Genomic DNA, 19,528 nt, shown 5'->3' with positions numbered 1-19,528 from the left:
AGTTTGTCAAAACACTGTGGTTTTTGCTAAACCGCAGTGTTTTGATTAAATTGAAAATCCCACCTCCAGCTTCCTTCTCTTACATAGCCGCTAGATGGTGCTTTCGCGTCCATAGGAGAGGAAAGGTGAGTTACGACGTGCGACGCCCCCACGCACTGTATGAGGACGCGCACACCACGCTCATGCGCGTTGTGGTTTTAACGCTTCACAAGGGGATTCAATGAATCTCTGTGAGGGACGGGGCGCTGCGTTAGATGCGCATGCGCTCTTGCTTCCCAATGATTCCCAATGAGTATGAGCTCATTGGCGGAGGGAAGGAGGGTGGGTCAGCTGATCGGATGACGCGGAAGGGGGTGTAGACGACGGAGGATGGATGTGTGACGCGGCGCTGGAAATAAGGTAAGAATTATAATATTTATTGAAGTTTATATGTCTTGCAAGGGGGGGGGGGGGGTTACAGAGGTGCAGGGGATGGGTAGAATTTAGTTTGGGAGGAAAATAAGCTGTATTTTCGGTGAGTACAGTTTCCCTTTAATAAAATTAGTTCTTTATGTTTGAAAATTGGAGACCAGCCCTCAAATTGCTTTGTTTATACTATAAACACACAAACAAATAAATTATTTGCAGCCTCTACATCTAACTGTATTATTGTGGTTCTAATGTGCATTGATCAACTTGACTTTCCATTTGTTGATATTTTTTGTTTCATTACTTATCTGATCTACAATTAGTTTACATTTAACCCCAAAATTGTGAAACCATGCCAATAAATCTTTTGTTGAACATGCTGGGGTACGCAGCGAATGACATACGTTTTTCTTTCTATACAGGCAATGTGAGGACTATAAGAGAAAAACACAGTTCGTTTTGAGTCTTTGATTGAGAAATCTGATGCCACCACTGGTCGACGGGAGTATAGATAGCATTTAATTTCTATGGGCGGTATTTTAAATAATAAGCGTGAAGACCGTGTGTCAGTGCCTATGTGTTGATTGACGAGAACGAGTGGGGGATCAAACAACCTAGCTTATCGTAGGTTAAATGCTGAACTGCAGTGTTTTCTGCTTCATTTCCGGGAGGATTATATTTAAGCGAATTTTAAATAATATCAGATACTGAAACTGAATCGTATTTCACAATGGGTGCAGTGATGGGTACATTCTCTTCTTTGCAGACTAAACAAAGAAGACCCTCCAAAGGTAAGAACGATTGTATTATGTTTATATCACTGATTGTATTACATGTACAATCTACACCAACTGCATTAAATAATCTACCGTGCTGTGCAGTATTTAAAAGTGCATTAACAACTGAGGATCATTGCTGTTTTACCCACCCAGATGAGAACTATACACATTTTATGCATTGGTACGTTTTGAAACAGCTTGTATAGATTAGTATATCAGCGTGAAATGTACAAAGACTTCCACACAAATACACATAAATGTGCAATTGTTTTGCGTTTTCTTTAAGAATTCATTATGGTTTCAAATATGGCGTAATTTTAGTGAAACACCAGCTTATAAGGAAGGGCATGGAATATAAACAGGAAAAAAAAATAATTATAACCCCCCCCCCCCACATAATCATTTTTTTTTTATGTAAGGAAATAAACGCTGCTATTTTCGGATTGAATTGTAGCACCGTAGTATGTATGTAGAAATATGTTTGTATGTGGGTAGGTAAATCTGTATCTAGAAGAGCATATAGATAAGACTATGTTCTCATCATAATTTTTATAGCAGTGATTTTTAAAAATCAGAAATTGTGAAAATATCAAACTGTTGGAGCTTATTTATTTATATAATTATAAATTATACTTGTAAATATAACTGTAATGTGCTAGGCTACTTTGTTGTTATATACATGAACAATATTTTTTATGAATATTAACATTTGTGGTAAATTATACTTGCCATAGTACAAATTAATGTTACGTAACAAACCTTTGTATTCTCGACCACTAGATGGACATGCATACACAATTTTGTTTTCGGTGTCAGAGCAAAATTCAAGTTTGGATATCAGGCCTTGGTTTAAGTGTGTGAATTTGGGTATTAGTTCAAATCTAATGCTGATAATCCACTAGATATTTGAAATGAAATAGCTTTATAGGCCTGCAGTGCAAAATATTAATTTAGATGAATCAAATTTTGACTACAAACGTAGAAAATGTATAGTATAAAATTACTCTAATCCCCCCCGGAGTACAATATATATATGTCACAAATACTTACACACAAATATATATATATATATATATATATATATATATATATGCAAATAAAGTATATATATATATATATATATATATATATATATATATATATATATATATATATATATATATATGCAAATAAAGTATATATATATATATATATATATATATATATATATATATATATATATGTGTGTGTGTGTGTGTGTGTGTGTGTGTAAGTATTTGTGACATTCCTTCCACTATAGCAACCACAAAAATAGCACATTTATGCACAAATATTTGCCAAAAAAAAAAAAAAAATCATACCATTAAAACTCTAGAATATACTCAATTCCAATTAAAAAATAAAAGTAACATAGCAGCAATAACACATTGTGGCAAAACTAGCCACTTCTGAATTACATACAGTACCGGTTGTCCGTAGGCTGAAAATATAATGTATAACGTTAAATGTATGTGTATTGCTCTATGGCCGTTCGCATGCTGGCAGCCGTATGCTGCCAGCATACAAAGCATTCATACGACGAAACACGGCTATCCTGGCCGTTCGCCGTACGAATGTGGACTCCCCAGGTAGACCACACATTCACAGGTCGTGTGGCACCAATTAACCGATTGCAACATTGTTGCAATCGGTAATTAAGGGCTCTCCTAGGTGGCCGTCGTTCGACTACCGACCATGCGGCGGTCGGCCATCTTGGATCCCTTGTCTCTGCAGCGGTGTTCGGTCGTCGAGAGCCTGGAATGGAAAACGGCTACTCAATGATTTGAACACCGCTGGACTTCCAGAGCGTTCGGGAGTCCCGCGTTCGGTACATTATATGTCCCGTGCTTATTCGGTACTTTTAAACCCTCTTTAATGTTTTACTGTATTATGTGCGGCGTTCGGTCAATTCAGCTGGGATCAGAGCGGTATTCTCCCAAAGTGTGCGCTCCGACCCCAGCTATCTACCGAACGTTCAATTATTATAAAGTACCGAATATTGTGTGAATTGTGTATTTTAATGTCAATTGTCGGTTTTGCTGCACGAGGAGATAATCCACTTAAGCGTCCATTTTAGTGGGAGTATCTTTCTCGTGCAGCAAGGCCTGTTGGGAAAGTCACAGTGCATGTTGGGAGAAATCCCCTGGAATTACTGTCTGGAAACCCCTTGCATGGGGAACTGTATAAATATGCTGCCTGTGAATAAACCGAGTTAGTTGACTCCCAAACTGTGTTTCGTCCGGTTATTGGGAGGATTGGGAATATTGCCTTGCTTTCTACTCTGACTGTGGATTTCCTAGATGTACCAACGGATATCGTATGCTGTTACACTGCATTCCGTTACAATTGGTGGCAAGCGACGGGATCCGAACCTTACAGCCGAAAAAGCAGCGTTCGTGTAAACTGGAACTACCGAACAAGGAAAGCAAGGGCAATTCGTATGGAGATTGATTATACCATACTAAAACGACAGACTTTAAAAGAGCTACTGGAAGCCAGGGGTAAGATAGCCAGCAACAAATCTAAGGCTGTGCTGATCGCTGAACTGATGGAGGGAGACAGAGCCCGCAGCGCTACACCCCCACCAGCCAAGGAAGAGACCCCATTCCAAAAAGAGCTACGAACCAGGTTGGAGTTCTTACCGCAACCAGTACCGCTGGAAATACTGACCGTGATGGTATCGGATGTACAGGATTATCTGATGGCGACCAGCACACCAGCGACCCCGCCTAGGGCAGAGTCTGTTACTGCCTCCACCTACGGACAGGTAAAGCCCAAAGTCCCACATCACGCATTTAAAGCGTTTTGTGAAGAAAAGGACGAAATTGATGGGTATTTGCAGGACTTTGAGCGGCTGTGCGATTTGCACGATTTAGAACCCGCAACATGGGTGCCGCTGCTGGCAGGCAAATTATCGGGTAGGGCGGCTGAAGCCTACCGTGCCGTACCCCGAGAGGACAGTAAGGATTACCCTAAAGTAAAGAGGGCGATCTTAGAGAGGTATGCTATTACCCCAGAGGCATACCGGCGGAAATTCCGGGGCCTGCGCAAGCCTGAGAAAGATTCTCATGCAGAATGGGCGCACAAGCTGGACCAAGCATCACTAGGCTGGATACAGGCCAGCAACGCTAGTAACATGGAGGAGTTGAGGCAGTTAATGCTGCTGGAACAGTTTTTTAATGGTTTGTCCCCAGAAGCACAAGAATGGGTGAGAGACCGGAAACCACTCACCCTAACCGAAGCCGCTAAATTGGCGGATCAGCATTTTGATGCCAGGAGGCATCACGGTGCCCAAAATAAGACTCTCCCTCGGATTACCGGGCCACCCAATAATTTTATCCCTACCGGCCCCACCGCACCCCTGCACAGGCCGGCACTGAATACTCCACCAACCCCCTCCCGATACAACGGCCTGGCTAACATTCAGTGTCACACCTGCAAACAGTGGGGGCACATTTCTCGAGAGTGCACCCAAAACCGGAGCCGACAAGCTTGGAACCAGGTGCGACAAAATTTGGCACCAAGGGCTGCTGCGCACCATTACCAGGTAGCACCCGCCACCCAAGAATTGCTGAGCGCTCAAATTGAGGAGCCTCTTGGGGTGCTGCACGAAGTAATGTCAGTCCGAGCCACCGACAACCGACAACATCATCGGCAGCTAGTGACCCTGGAGGGGAAGGAGGTGCAAGGGCTCCGGGATTCGGGAGCCACTTTAACTTTGGTTGCCCCCCATTTGGTACCAGGCGCAACCCACACTGGCGGCTCCGTGGCAGTACGGGTGGCCGGGGGAGCAGTATACCGGCTACCTACTGCCAAAGTTCATTTGGATTGGGGTGTGGGAGAGGGGACCGTAGAAGTGGGGCTGATGCAGAATTTACCTGCCGATGTTGTACTGGGGAATGACTTGGGCCAAATGACTTCCGCTTTTATTCCCCAGGCTCCGTACCAGGAAGCCCTTCCCGTAACCACCCGGCAACAGGCTCGCACCACGGCTACACCGATGCACTCTGAGGCTCAGGTAAGAGACCATGTTCCCCAACTGACCCCCATGTCCTGGGATACCCCGACTACCTTTGCGACCGAAGTCCAGACCGATCCCACTCTCCAAGTATATAGGGACCGGGCACAAACCGACCAAGCAGGGTTAGAGGGGGAGCGGTTCATCTGGGAAAGAGTTGCTATACCGTGTCACGGCAAAAGATGTGGGGGGGTCTGTCACCTTAACTAATAAACAGCTAGTGGTACCCCAGAAGTATAGACAGGAGCTGCTGCGAATTTCTCATGACATCCCCTTGTCAGGACACCTAGGGATGACCCGTACCCGATACCGTTTGACCCATGCCTTCTTCTGGCCCGGGATCTCTCAGGATGTGCGCCAATATTGCACCTCCTGCGACGTCTGCCAGCGTGTAGGTAAACGAGGGGATCGCCACAAAGCCAGGCTATGCCCCCTGCCCATCATAGCAGAACCCTTCAGCCGAGTAGCAGTGGATATCGTAGGTCCCCTGCCAAAACCCAGTCCCTCTGGCAAAAGGTATATCCTAACTATAGTGGACTACGCCACCCGAAGCCGTGGCCCTCTCTAATATCCACGCTGAGACCGTAGCAGAAGCATTAATGAAGGTATTTTCCCGAGTAGGTTTTCCCCAAGAGATAATCTCGGATCGAGGTACCCAATTTACGGCCGAAGTTACCCAACATATGTGGAAGGTGTGTGGCATTAAGCCAATAGTTAATTCCGCCTACCACCCCCAGTCCAACGGGCTATGTGAGAGGTTCAACGGGACGCTGAAGCAGATGCTTCGGACGTTCGGGGAGACCCACAAAGACTGGGAGAGGTTTCTACCTCACCTACTCTTTGCCTATAGAGAGGTCCCCCAGGAGTCGACAGGATTCTCCCCGTTTGAGCTACTGTTTGGGAGGAGGGTGCGAGGACCCTTGAACTTGATTAGGGAACACTGGGAGGGAGAGAGTACCACTACCGAGACCCCTATCGTGTCATACGTCCTGGAGTTCAGGGACCGTCTGGAGGCGCTGACTCAAGCGGTACACACCAACCTCCAGGCGGCCCAGCAACGCCAGCGCCGCTGGTACGATAGAGGAGCCAGGGACCGCAGCTTTCAGGTGGGCCAGAAGGTTTTGATCTTAAAGCCTGTCCGCACAGATAAGCTGCAGGCCATCTGGCAAGGCCCATACCAGGTAGTGGAGCAGCGATGCGACACTACCTATGTGATCGGCCCCTGCTCAGGGGTAGGGAAGAGACGCATGCTCCACGTGAACATGCTCAAGCCCTACCATGAGAGGATAGAGGATGTGACGGCAATATGTGCCTCCTCCGTAGAGGATCAGGAAAATCTACCCTTACCCGACCTACTAGAACCCGAGGCACAGATAGAGCCCTCCCGGGGAGTTCAGCTGGGGGAGCGGCTAAGCCCCCAGGAGCGTGCCCAGGTACAGGCGCTGATTGTAGCAAAGGGGACTACCTTCTCCAATTTACCTGGGTACACTCCGCTAGCCACCCACCGAGTGGAGACCCCGGGACAGCTACCTATGCGCCAGGCTCCATATAGGGTTCCGGAATCCGTCCGTACCCATATGAAAGCCGAACTAGACGAAATGTTGCAGCTAGGGGTTATCGAACCCTCCGATAGCCCCTGGGCATCGCCGGTAGTCCTGGTACCTAAAAAGGATGGCACCACCCGATTCTGTGTTGACTACCGGAGGCTAAATGACAAAACGGTGTCTGATGCCTACCCGATGCCCCGGATAGACGAGCTGTTGGATAAGATGGCACGGGGCCAGTATCTCACTACCATTGATTTGTGTAAGGGGTACTGGCAGATCCCTCTAGCCGATGACGCCATCCCCAAGTCGGCGTTTGTCACCCCGTTTGGCCTGTACCAGTTCAAGGTCATGCCTTTCGGGATGAAAAACGCTCCGGCTACCTTTCAGCGGATGGTAGATCGGCTACTGGATGGTTTTCAGGAGTATGCCTGTGCCTATCTAGACGATATAGCCGTTTTTAGCCAGACCTGGGAAGACCACCTACACCACATAGGGACGATACTAGATCGCATTGGGGAGGCCGGGTTAACGCTAAAACCCAGCAAGTGCCACATAGGTATGGCCGAGGTGCAGTATCTGGGCCACCGTGTAGGGTGTGGGCAGCAGAGGCCCGAGCCAGCCAAGATTGAGGCCGTAGCCAAGTGGCCTACCCCCAGGACTAAGACCCAGGTGTTGGCGTTCTTAGGAACAGCCGGCTATTACAGAAAGTTTGTCCCCGACTATAGCACCCTGGCCAAACCCCTAACCGACCTGACGAAGAAGAACCTTCCCCGACTGGTTGTCTGGGCCCCAGAGTGTGAGCAGGCATTCCAACAACTCAAGACTGCTCTCACTAATGCTCCTGTGTTAACTGCTCCTGATCCAACTAAAAGATTTCTTGTTCACACAGACGCTTCAATGTTTGGATTGGGGGCAGTACTGAGCCAAGTGGGAGCCGATGGCGGAGAACACCCCGTAGCCTATTTAAGCCGCAAGTTGCTACCTCGTGAAGTGAGCTACGCCGCCATCGAGAAAGAATGCCTGGCCGTGGTGTGGGCCCTTAAAAAGTTACAGCCATATTTGTACGGACAACCTTTTTCCTTACTCACAGATCACAACCCGTTAGTGTGGCTAAACCGTGTGTCTGGAGACAATGCCAGGCTGCTGCGCTGGAGCTTGGCGCTGCAGCCCTTTGACTTTACTATCCATTACCGGCCAGGAAAACAAAACGGTAACGCTGACGGGTTATCCAGACAAACTGAACTCGAGAAGTGATCTGTGAGTACTCTCCCGGACATCCCCAAGCCGATCCGTTGGGATCAGACTGTGTATGCCGGCTTGGTTCTGGGGGAGCATTGTGGCAAAACTAGCCACTTCTGAATTACATACAGTACCGGTTGTCCGTAGGCTGAAAATATAATGTATAACGTTAAATGTATGTGTATTGCTCTATGGCCGTTCGCATGCTGGCAGCCGTATGCTGCCAGCATACAAAGCATTCATACGACGAAACACGGCTATCCTGGCCGTTCGCCGTACGAATGTGGACTCCCCAGGTAGACCACACATTCACAGGTCGTGTGGCACCAATTAACCGATTGCAACATTGTTGCAATCGGTAATTAAGGGCTCTCCTAGGTGGCCGTCGTTCGACTACCGACCATGCAGCGGTCGGCCATCTTGGATCCCTTGTCTCTGCAGCGGTGTTCGGTCGTCGAGAGCCTGGAATGGAAAACGGCTACTCAATGATTTGAACACCGCTGGACTTCCAGAGCGTTCGGGAGTCCCGCGTTCGGTACATTATATGTCCCGTGCTTATTCGGTACTTTTAAACCCTCTTTAATGTTTTACTGTATTATGTGCGGCGTTCGGTCAATTCAGCTGGGATCAGAGCGGTATTCTCCCAAAGTGTGCGCTCCGACCCCAGCTATCTACCGAACGTTCAATTATTATAAAGTACCAAATATTGTGTGAATTGTGTATTTTAATGTCAATTGTCGGTTTTGCTGCACGAGGAGATAATCCACTTAAGCGTCCATTTTAGTGGGAGTATCTTTCTCGTGCAGCAAGGCCTGTTGGGAAAGTCACAGTGCATGTTGGGAGAAATCCCCTGGAATTACTGTCTGGAAACCCCTTGCATGGGGAACTGTATAAATATGCTGCCTGTGAATAAACCGAGTTAGTTGACTCCCAAACTGTGTTTCGTCCGGTTATTGGGAGGATTGGGAATATTGCCTTGCTTTCTACTCTGACTGTGGATTTCCTAGATGTACCAACGGATATCGTATGCTGTTACACTGCATTCCGTTACACACATAGTATATTTTTTACTTAGGGATTTATTCATTCTGATCACAAAACCTGAACATAGTTTACATTATTTAACAATGTATGGATTTTGCAATACTGCCTCCAATCATAATTTTGTCTGGATATCAGTCTGTCCAGATGTGACCATGCGATGGCAATTGTAGATTATGCTAACGTAGTGTACCTATAATCTTAATAATGACAGGAGGTGAGTAGTTTGCATAACTTTCTTTACTTATGCCTCCAGCAGCACAAGTCAATCAAGAAACTTTTAAACCAATCAGAAACAAGCTTCACATCTATATAAAGCCCTGACAGGCATATCGCTTCCTCTTTCTTTGATGCGGCAACCTATAGCACGAGGTATCTTTGCACGGCACTCAAGGCTGCTAGAGCAAACAGGCCTCTATGTTACATAGTTTCATAGCTGAAAAGAGACTTGCGTCCATCAAGTTCAGCCTTCCTCACATATGTTTTTGCTGTTGATCCAAAAGAAGGCAAAAAACCCCAAGTCTGTAGTGCTTCCAATTTTGCAACAAACTAGGAAATAATTCCTTCTTGACCCCAAAATAGCAGTCAGATGTTGTGGCGAAACCGACCTCGCCACGTGGAGGGGGCTGATTGCCCGCCTCTTGCCTTTGGACTATGGACCAGACTTTATGGGAATGTGATACCCCAGATAGCTATACCATGGAGCCTATTCATATAATGAAAGACTATGGGAAAGACTTTAGCTCCATGGCAATTGTACTGTGTGAATAGGATCTGCGCGCTATTCGGTAGTTTTGTGCGCTCAGATCCCAGCTATCTGGGGATATGTGAAATGTCTGTGTGTTATGGATAAAAAGTAACTTTCTGTATTTTAAAGTGTTTTATGTCTTTCTGTAACCATGTGGTTAATGGAATCTGTCTCTGTGCTGGAGATAATTGGATTACTTCTCCAACACAGAGAAGGCTCTGTAAAAACCGGTCTGAGCTGGAAAGCTAGGGGTTTTAAAAGATACTTTACTAATTTTTGAACCCCTGGTCTGATCCATGCCATTTTTAATATGTTGTTCCCCTGAATGGATTGATTGTGGATATGTATTTTTATGTGAATGTGATGTATGGTTTTAGAGTTATGAAAGTTTGGTAGAAAGTATATTTTAAACTGTATGAATAATGGGATTATGTGTCACACTAAGGGGAGGGGATGTGTGGGAGGTAACATCTATGTCATTGGTTATTTTATGCCTCCCCCTGGGTGTGGCCTGTAAGTGTACAAGTGTAATAAAAGCCAGGCTGGATGTGCCAGTCCAGAGTTCCTGTTTTACCCTCAAAGTGAAGTGTCGTCTCATTATTGGGGGAAGGATTTATTGCATGCTGTTCCAGTTGACTGCTAGGAGTGCAAACCTATTCGTATGGTTCCTATTCAACTGTCTACAGCATTCAGAGGCTTGAGAGGATTCATATGCTTCTCAGATTCCGTGATTGTGGTGTCTGCCAGAGTGCTTGGAGTCCTCAGGAAACGCTAGGAGCATCCTTTAACGGAGGTACTCAGTCGGGGTTCCAGGCGATCCGTTACAGATGTCTACTTGGATCAAGCAGCTATTACCTCACTAATTAGAAATTATATCCCTGTATGTTATGTTTTTGCAAGTATTTATCCAATTGCAGTTTAAACATCTGTATGGACTCTGATAAAACCACATCTTCAGGCAGATAATTCCATGTCCTTATTACTCTTACTGTAAAAAAAAACTTTTCTTTGCCTTAGATGAAATCTCCTTTCTTCCAGCCTAAATGTGTGACCTTGTGTCTTATGTTTAGCCCTTTTTATGAATAGATTTCCAGATAATGGCTTGTACTGGCCCCGAATATATTTGTATAATGTTATCATATCCCCTCTGAGGCGCCGTTTTTCCAAACTAAAGAGATTACATTTTTTTAACTTTTCTTCGTAACTAATATGATCCATTCCTTTTATCAATTTTGTAGCTCGTCCCTGCACTGTTTCTCCTTCTTTAAAACAGGTGCCCAAAATTGCACAGCATATTCAAGGTGTGGTCTTACCAGCGATTTATAAAGAGGCAAAATTATATTTTCATCCCGAGAATTTATGCCCCTATTTATATATGACAAAACCTTACTGGCCTTAGCAACTGCAGATTGACATGGCATATTGCTGCATCATTTGTTGTCTATAACAATTCCCAAATCCTTCTTGTGTGTGGCTATCCATAATTCATTACCATTTAGGGTGTAAGTTGCTTGTGCATTCTTGACCCCGAAGTGCATAACTTTGCATTTCTCTACATTAAATTTCACCTGCCATTTTAGGGCCCAATCCCCCAATCTATCCAAATCCATCTGCAGCAAAGCAATATCCTGCTCACATTTTATTACTTTACAGAGTTTTGTGTCATCTGCAAACACGAAACATGGCTTTCAATGCCCATTTCAAGATCATTTATAAATATGTTAAAAAGAAGCGGTCCTAAAACAGAACCCTGAAAGACACCACTTACCACTTTTGTCCAGCCTAAAAATGTACCATTAATGACAACTTGTTGTACTCTATATTTAAGCCAATGTTCTACCCAAGAACAAGAATAATCATCTAGACCAATTTCTTTTAGTTTGAAGACTAACCTATTGTAAGGAACCGTATCAAATGCCTTGGCAAAATCCAATTAGATCACGTCCACTGCAACACCCTGATCTATACTTCTAATTGCATTCTATGAAGAAGTAAGTAGGTTAGTTTGATATGACCTATGTTTCATAAAACCATGCTAATTATTGCTAATAACAAAATTCTTCCCAATGAATTCCTGAATATTATCCCTTAATAGCCCTTCAATTATTTTCCCAGTCACAGACGTTAAGCTCACAGGTCTATGATTTCCAGGCAAGGATTTTGAACCCTTTTTAAATATAAAAATGACATCTACCCTTCTCCAATCCTCCGGTACAATACCTGAAGCAAAATAATCTTGAAAAATTAAAGGAACACTATAGTCACCTAAATTACTTTAGCTAAATAAAGCAGTTTTAGTGTATAGATCATTCCCCTGCAATTTCACTGCTCAATTCACTGTCATTTAGGAGTTAAATCACTTTGTTTCTGTTTATGCAGCCCTAGCCACACCTCCCATGGCTATGATTGACAGAGGCTGCATGAAAAAAAAAACTAGTTTCACTTTCAAACAGATGTAATTTACCTTAAATAATTGTATCTCAATCTCTAAATTGAACTTTAATCACATACTGGAGGCTCTTGCACGGTCTAGCATGCTATTAACCGATCAAGGGATAAGAAAATCTTAATTAAACAGAACTTGCAATAAAGGAAGCCTAAATAGAGCTCTCTTTACAGGAAGTGTTTATGGAAGGCTGTGCAAGTCACATGCAGGGAGGTGTGACTAGGGTTCATAAAAAAGGGATTTAACTCCTAAATGGCAGAGGTTTGAGCAGTGAGGCTGCAGGGGCATGTTCTATACACCAAAACTGCTTCATTAAGCTAAAGTTGTTCAGGTGACTATAGTGTCCCTTTAAATACAGAGGTTCACTTATTTCCCCCACTTAGCTCCTTAAGTACTCGTGGATAAATACGGCCAGGCCCCGGAGCTTTAATTTTCTTTAACTGCTGTAGCACCTTGTCTCGAGTCATCCAATCACAAGTTATCTGCAAGTATTTTGCAGCATTCATTTGCATATCTCTTGCCATAGGATCTTCATTAGTGATGTCGCGAACACAAAATTTTTGGTTGGCGAACGCGAACTTCCGCAAACGTTCACGAACCGGCGAACCGGGGAACCGCCATAGACTTCAATGGGCAGGTGAATTTTAGAAACCCACAGGGACTCTTTCTGGCCACAATAGTGATGGAAAAGTTGTTTCAAGGGGACTAACACCTGGACTGTGGCATGCCGGAGGGGGATCCATGGCAAAACTCCCATGGAAAATTACACAGTTGATGCAGAGTCTAGTTTTAATCCATAAAGGGCAGAAATTACCTAACATTCCTAAATCGCAATGGATATGGATTGACACCTGACATATGACATATTGACACCTTGACATATGGATTGACACCTGTCCTCAGAGACCCTGATACACACTGACACAGAGCAGAATAGGGACTGTTCCCCCTACATAGGGTCACTTGGCAGATATGGATTGACACCTGTCCTCAGTGACCCTGATACACACTGACACAGAGCAGAATAGGGACTGTTCCCCCTACATAGGGTCACTTGGCAGATATGGATTGACACCTGTCCTCAGAGACACTGATAAACACTGACACAGAGCAGAATAGGGACTGTTCCTCCTTCATAGGGTCACTTGGCAGATATGGATTGATACCTGTCCTCAGGGACCCTGATACACACTGACACAGAGCAGAATAGGGACTGTTCCTCCTACATAGGGTCACTTGGCAGATATGGATTGACACCTGTCCTCAGAGACCCTTATACACACTGACACAGAGCAGAATAGGGACTGTTCCCCCTACATAGGGTCACTTGGCAGATATGTATTGACACCTGTCCTCAGAGACACTGATACACACTGAAACAGAGCAGAATAGGGAATATTCACTAAATTGTTATACAGGGGACTATTCAGTAAATAAGGATAAGGGGGGGGGGGCTACTGTCCTCCCGCCTGCCCCCACCCGTGAGCGGTGGGGGGGGGGCATAGAAATAATGAGGGGGGGACCAACTGTATGATGTTGTATCGATCAGCTAGTCTAAGGGTTACGACCAAACTCCCCGTTTAACGCACCGCAAACAACCGCAAATAGTCCATTTGCACAACCGCAAACTCCCCATTTGCACAAGGTTGGATACCAAGCTAGCCATGTCCGTTCCTTGTCCTCACTGATGTCATTGAAGGTCTCTTCCTCCACCCAGCCACGTACCACACCAAGGGTCCCCGAAAGTATGCTAATAAACTGAAAAAAGAAAAAATCTCCCAAGAAGGAGATCTAAAACTGGCATAGGAAAAGGTTAGACAACTATAATAAAGTGATACCTACAAATCCTAGTGAGCATAGGTGTATAATAGAGGGAGAAAGGGAAAGCAGAGTAATTTGTTACATTTGTTAAAGTAAATTGAGTAATGGACAAAAGGCTTTATTGTATCATTTATAAATAACAAAGGGATACTATACTCATTCCCCTATAGTGGCTAATTGTGTAATAATGGTAATACCTATTATATAATATTGGCAGGGGCAAGGAAATTCCCTCTATATTGATGGGTATAGGCAGAGAGTATAGAGACCAGAGTGATAAAGTGTCAATAAGGTGATATAAAGTTAAATGTATCACAGACACACAGCCACCCTTTCTCTTAGCTAGTTTCCAGAAATGCTGGATAGGTAGAAGGGCTATAAAGACTCAGAGAGGTCTTAGAAGAATCATCTAAACTAGCCCTAATCTCCTTAAACACCTTCAAGGGTGTTCTAAGATAAAACTCAATCTAAACGTTTAGATGACTGCCTGATTTCCCATCACAGATGCTGGCTAGGAATAACAGTGTGCAAGACAAAGAGTGGGTCTAAGTGCCCATAGTGCAGTAAACTGAAAAAGAGAATAACGAGCTGGCGCCCAAGAGAATAACGAGCTGGCGCCCTATCAGGGGACGTGTATATGGCATCGATTTTAGGAACCGGGAGATGGAAAAAGATGCTTGGTCGGTCCTCCTACTTCAAATTTGGGGCACTGCGCGTTCAATCTAATGTGCCACCAAATAGGAGTGGTGTGTTAAGTAGTACTATTCCTATCAGTTTAATCCCTGTTATGTGCCTTTTTTTTGGTTTGGTTTTTAAAGCCACAGTGCAGCACCAGAGGGCCGAAAAATTAGGCGTGTACACGTGCCTGAAAAATTAGGTATTGTTGCAGCCGCTGCTGTAGCAGTGGCCATAAAAATTGATGTTTGTTTCCCAGGCAGAAAGTGCCCTAAAACATTGCGGCTTGAACCCTAGTTGGTGGTGGATAAGTCGCGCAAGTCAACCGGCATTCAGAGCTAAAATACAGCAGCGTGTGGACCATTTTTAGCCCAAGGCAGCTCATCTCATCAGGCCTTTTTTAGTCGAATGTATCGCCCACTGTCAGTCCCTTCGGGATCCATCCCTCATTCATCTTAATAAAGGTGAGGTAATCTAGACTTTTTTGACCTAGGCGACTTCTCTTCTCAGTCACAATACCTCCTGCTGCACTGAAGGTCCTTTCTGACAGGACACTTGAAGCGAGGCAGGCCAGAAGTTCTATCGCAAATTGGGATAGCTCAGGCCACAGGTCAAGCCTGCACACCCAGTAGTCAAGGGGTTCATCGCTCCTCAGAGTGTCGATATCTGCAGTTAAGGCGAGGTAGTCTGCTACCTGTCGGTCGAGTCGTTCTCTGAGGGTGGATCCCAAAGGGCTGTGGCGATGCGTAGGACTTAAAAAGCTCCGCATGTCCTCCATCAACACCAAGTCTTTAAAGCGTCCTGTCCTTGCTGGCGTGGTCGTGGAAGGAGGAGGATTACTTTCACCTCTTCCCCTGTTAGATTCCCGTTGTGCTGTGACATTACCCTTATACGCTGTGTAAAGCATACTTTTAAATGTATTTTGCAAATGCTGCATCCTTTCCGACTTGTTGTAATTTGGTAACATTTCCGCAACTTTCTGCTTATGCCAGGGGTATACCCAGTACAGGTCGTTCTCCTTCAGTCTTTTTATACGAGGGTCCCTCAACAGGCACGACAGCATGAAAGACCCCATTTGCACAAGGTTGGATGCCAAGCTACTCATTTCCCGTTCCTCCTCCTCAGTGATCTCAATGAAGGTATGTTCTCCCCCCCAGCCACGTACAACACCACGGGTACCATGATAGGTGACAACGAGCACCCTGGGATGCCTGTTGTGGTTGGTCTTCCTCCTCCTCCTCAAAGCCACATTCCTCCTCTCACTCCTCTTCCTCTTAATCCTCTTCCAGCGTTGCCGCAGGTCCAGCAAGCGATGCTGATAAGGCTGTTTCTGGTGGTGATGGTGACCACAACTCTTCCTCTTCCTCTTCACGCTCATCTACGGCCTGATCCAGCACTCTTCGCAGGGCACGCTCCAGGAAGAAAACAAATGGTATGATGTCGCTGATGGTGCCTTCGGTGCGACTGACTAGGTTTGTCACCTCCTCAAAAGGACGCATGAGCCTACAGGCATTGCACATGAGCGTCCAGTAACGTGGCAAAAAATTCCCAGCTCCCCAGAGGCTGTCCTAGCACCCCGGTCATACAAATAGTCGTTAACGTCTTTTTCTTGTTGGAGCAGGCGGTCGAACATTAGGAGTGTTGAATTCCAACGTGTCGAGCTGTCGCAAATCAAGCGCCTCACTGGCATGTTGTTTCGCCGCTGGATATCTGCAAAGTGCGGCATGGCCATGTAGGAACGCCTGAAATGGCCACACACCTTCCTGGCCTGCTTCAGGACGTCCTTTAAGCCATTTTTCCACCTGTGCGTTCAGGGCGGAGAGGAGTGCTTGTCCGGTGTGACTCTCTGCTTTCAAGCAAGTCAACCCCAAGACGGCGTGACACTGCCGTATCCGGGATGTGGAATAGTACCTGGGGAGCTGAGGGGGTGCCGTTGATGTGGAGCAAGACGCAGCAGCAGAAGAGGACTCAGTAGGAGGAGTAGAGGAGGTGGCAGCAGGCCTGTCTTCAAGTTGTGGCGGTGTCACCAACTCCTCTGCAGAGCCACGCATTCCATGCTTGGCAGCCGTCAGCAGGTTTACCCAATGCGCAGTGTAGGTGATATACCTGCCCTGACTATGCTTTGCAGACCAGGTATCAGTGGTCAGATGGACCCTTGCCCCAACACTGTGTGCCAGACATGCCATTACTTCCTTTTGCACAATCAAGTACAGTTTGGGGATTGCCTTTTGTGCAAAGAAATTTCGTCCGGGTACCTTCCACTGCGGTATCCCAATAGCCACACATTTTTTAAACGCCTCAGACTCCACCAGCTTGTATGGTAAAAGCTGGCGGGCTAATAGTTCAGACAAGCCAGCTGTCAGACGCTGGGCAAGGGGGTGACTTTCTGACATTGGCTTCTTACGCTCAAACATGTCCTTGACAGACACCTGACTGTGGGCAGATGAGCGGGAACTGCTCAAGGCGATAGACGGAGTGGCGGATGGTTGAGAGGGTGCAAGGAGGACAGCAGTGGTTGATGTGGCTGAAGATGCTGGACCAGGAGGATGGCGGCTTTGAGTTTGTGTGCTGCTTTTACTCATGTGTTGATCCCATAGGCGTTTGTGATGTGCGATCATGTGCCTACGCAAAGCAGTTGTACCTAGGTGGGTGTTAGACTTCCAACGACTCAGTTTGTTTTGGCACAGGTGGCAAATGGCATCGCTGTTGTCAGAAATAAAATGCCAAAAGTGCTGAGCTCTGCAATGACGGCATTCTGGTGGTGGACACAGCATGCGTTGATTGGCGTGCTGTCGGGCTGACCCCGGGTGCCGATGCATGCTGTCTGACTGTGCCACTAGCTCCTTGCGACGACTTCCCCCTGCTTCCAACTCGTCTCCTCCTCCTCTCTGTCTCCCTATCTGAACTTTCATCCTGTTCGTCTTCTTGCCGAGCAGGCACCTACGTGACATCCATGGACGCATCGTCATCATCAACCGCTTCACTTGTATCTGACAAATCAGCAAAGGAAGCAGCAGCGGGTAAAACATCATCATCATCACACCGTACGTCCATGTGTGTAATGCTGCCTGCCTGAGACATATCCCTATTATCTACATCCTCTGGCAATAATGGTTGCGCATCACTCATTTCTTCAAACGGATGTGTAAATAACTCCTCTGACAGATAAAGTGAAGCGGCTGTTGTGCTAGTGTTGGTGGTGGCGGCAGGCGGGTGAGTGGTATCTTGAGAGGTGCCTGAAGCTAAGCTGGAGGAGGATGGTGCGTCAAGGTTCTGAGCGGAAGCTGTAGAAGATTGGGTGTCCTGTGTTAGCCAGTCAACTATTTCCTCAGAACTTTTCGAGTTCAGGGTACGTGGCCTGTGAAAATTGGGCATTATTCTAGGGCAAAAGGGAATCACAGCACCACAACCACGACGGCCCCTGCGGGATGGCCTGCCTCTGCCTGTCATTTTTTATTTTGGATTAGTGGTACTATGCGTGCAAGCTACTGTGACCCCAGATATGAGTGGCAATGTGCACTTGCAGTGGTTGGCAGAGTACACATTGTAGCCCTGACACACCCACTTGAAGACAAGTAACTGCTATTCAATCTATAACAGTGAAAAAAGTTTTTTGGTTTTAAATGCACGCTATAGTGACACCAGATGTGAGTGGCAATGTGCACTTGCAGAGGTTGGCAGAGTACACGCTGAAGGCCTGACACCCGCTTGAAGGACACTGACTGCTATTAGCTTACAGTGAAAATCTTTTTTTCTTTTTAAAGGCACGCTATTGTGACACCAGATATGAGTGGCAAAGTGCACTTGCAGAGGTTGGCAGAGTACACACTGAGGGCCTGACACCCGCTTGAAGGACCCTGCTGTTCCAGAGCGTTTATTTCTGGTTAATGACTTTGGCTTCTTTTTGAATTCCCTGTATTGTGGTATCCTTGACTTTCCCTCATGTGTCTCATTCTGTGTCCCTGAACTCGGCAAGTGTTTTGACTAGTCTCTGGTATGCTAAGTCCTTCCATTCTGAGGCCCGGTAAGATGTTATTTTTAGTCCCAGTTGTGATACAGTTCTGTGTGCTGGATCAACTATTATCCTGACAAGTGGGTCATGGAGGCGGTAGTTCCCCCCCGGTTGTCTGTACTGGTGGGACATTCCTGGGAGTCTGGACCCTGGGTTCAGGGTGGTCCAGTGTACTCATCCGCTAGTCTTGCTTCTTCTGGAAGAGTAAGGGGTCTGCGGTCTCTCACCCAGTCTTTAACATCAGGCTGCACCAAATTGAAGAATTATTCCAGTAAAAGTAGTTGCAATATATCCTCCAAATGCTTGCTTGGCAGCCATTAACCCAGTGGGATGCAGCTTGGTGCCCACTCTATGTAGGAGTCCTTGTCTGCCTTTCTCAAATCTCAGAATTTCCTTCGGTATGCTTCTGGAGTAACAGCTTACCTTGTCAAAAGAGCTTCCTTCACCCGCTCATAACTCACACATAGAGATGTCCCGAACGGTTCGCCGGCGAATAGTCCTGGCGAACATAGCGTGTTCGCCACGGATGGCGAACATATGCGATGTTCGGTCTGCCCCCTATTCGTCATCATTGAGTAAACTTTGACCCTGTACCTCACAGTCAGCAGACACATTCCAGCCAATCAGCAGCAGACCCTCCCTCCCAGACCCTCCCACCTCCTGGACAGCATCCATTTTAGATTCATTCTGAAGCTGCATACATTTTTTTTTTTTACATTCTTTATTTTTGTAGTGCATGGAGGTATAACAAATGAGCATGTGGTACCCCAACGGCA

General features: G+C 46.0%; 1 protein-coding gene across 3 annotated transcripts in view; it reads left to right on the top strand.

Annotated features, from left to right (window-relative positions):
* The first annotated feature begins 838 nt into the window (after nt 1-838).
* KCNIP1 (potassium voltage-gated channel interacting protein 1) overlaps nt 839-19,528 on the top strand; it is a 1,074,046-nt gene continuing 1,055,356 nt past the window's right edge. For 2 of the 3 annotated variants that reach the window (XM_063447491.1, XM_063447489.1), the window contains exon 1: nt 839-1,199. In XM_063447491.1, the coding sequence (XP_063303561.1) occupies nt 1,139-1,199 (61 nt within the window). In that variant the 5' untranslated portion in view covers nt 839-1,138. The remainder of the gene's footprint in view (nt 1,200-19,528) is intronic. The other variant, XM_063447490.1, reaches the window with a different exon arrangement.

The sequence above is a fragment of the Pelobates fuscus genome, chromosome 3 (genome assembly GCF_036172605.1).
Source record: "Pelobates fuscus isolate aPelFus1 chromosome 3, aPelFus1.pri, whole genome shotgun sequence".
In the NCBI taxonomy this organism is placed as follows: domain Eukaryota; kingdom Metazoa; phylum Chordata; class Amphibia; order Anura; family Pelobatidae; genus Pelobates; species Pelobates fuscus.
Note: the sequence above shows the minus strand (reverse complement) of the source record. Positions and strands in the feature narration are given on the sequence as shown.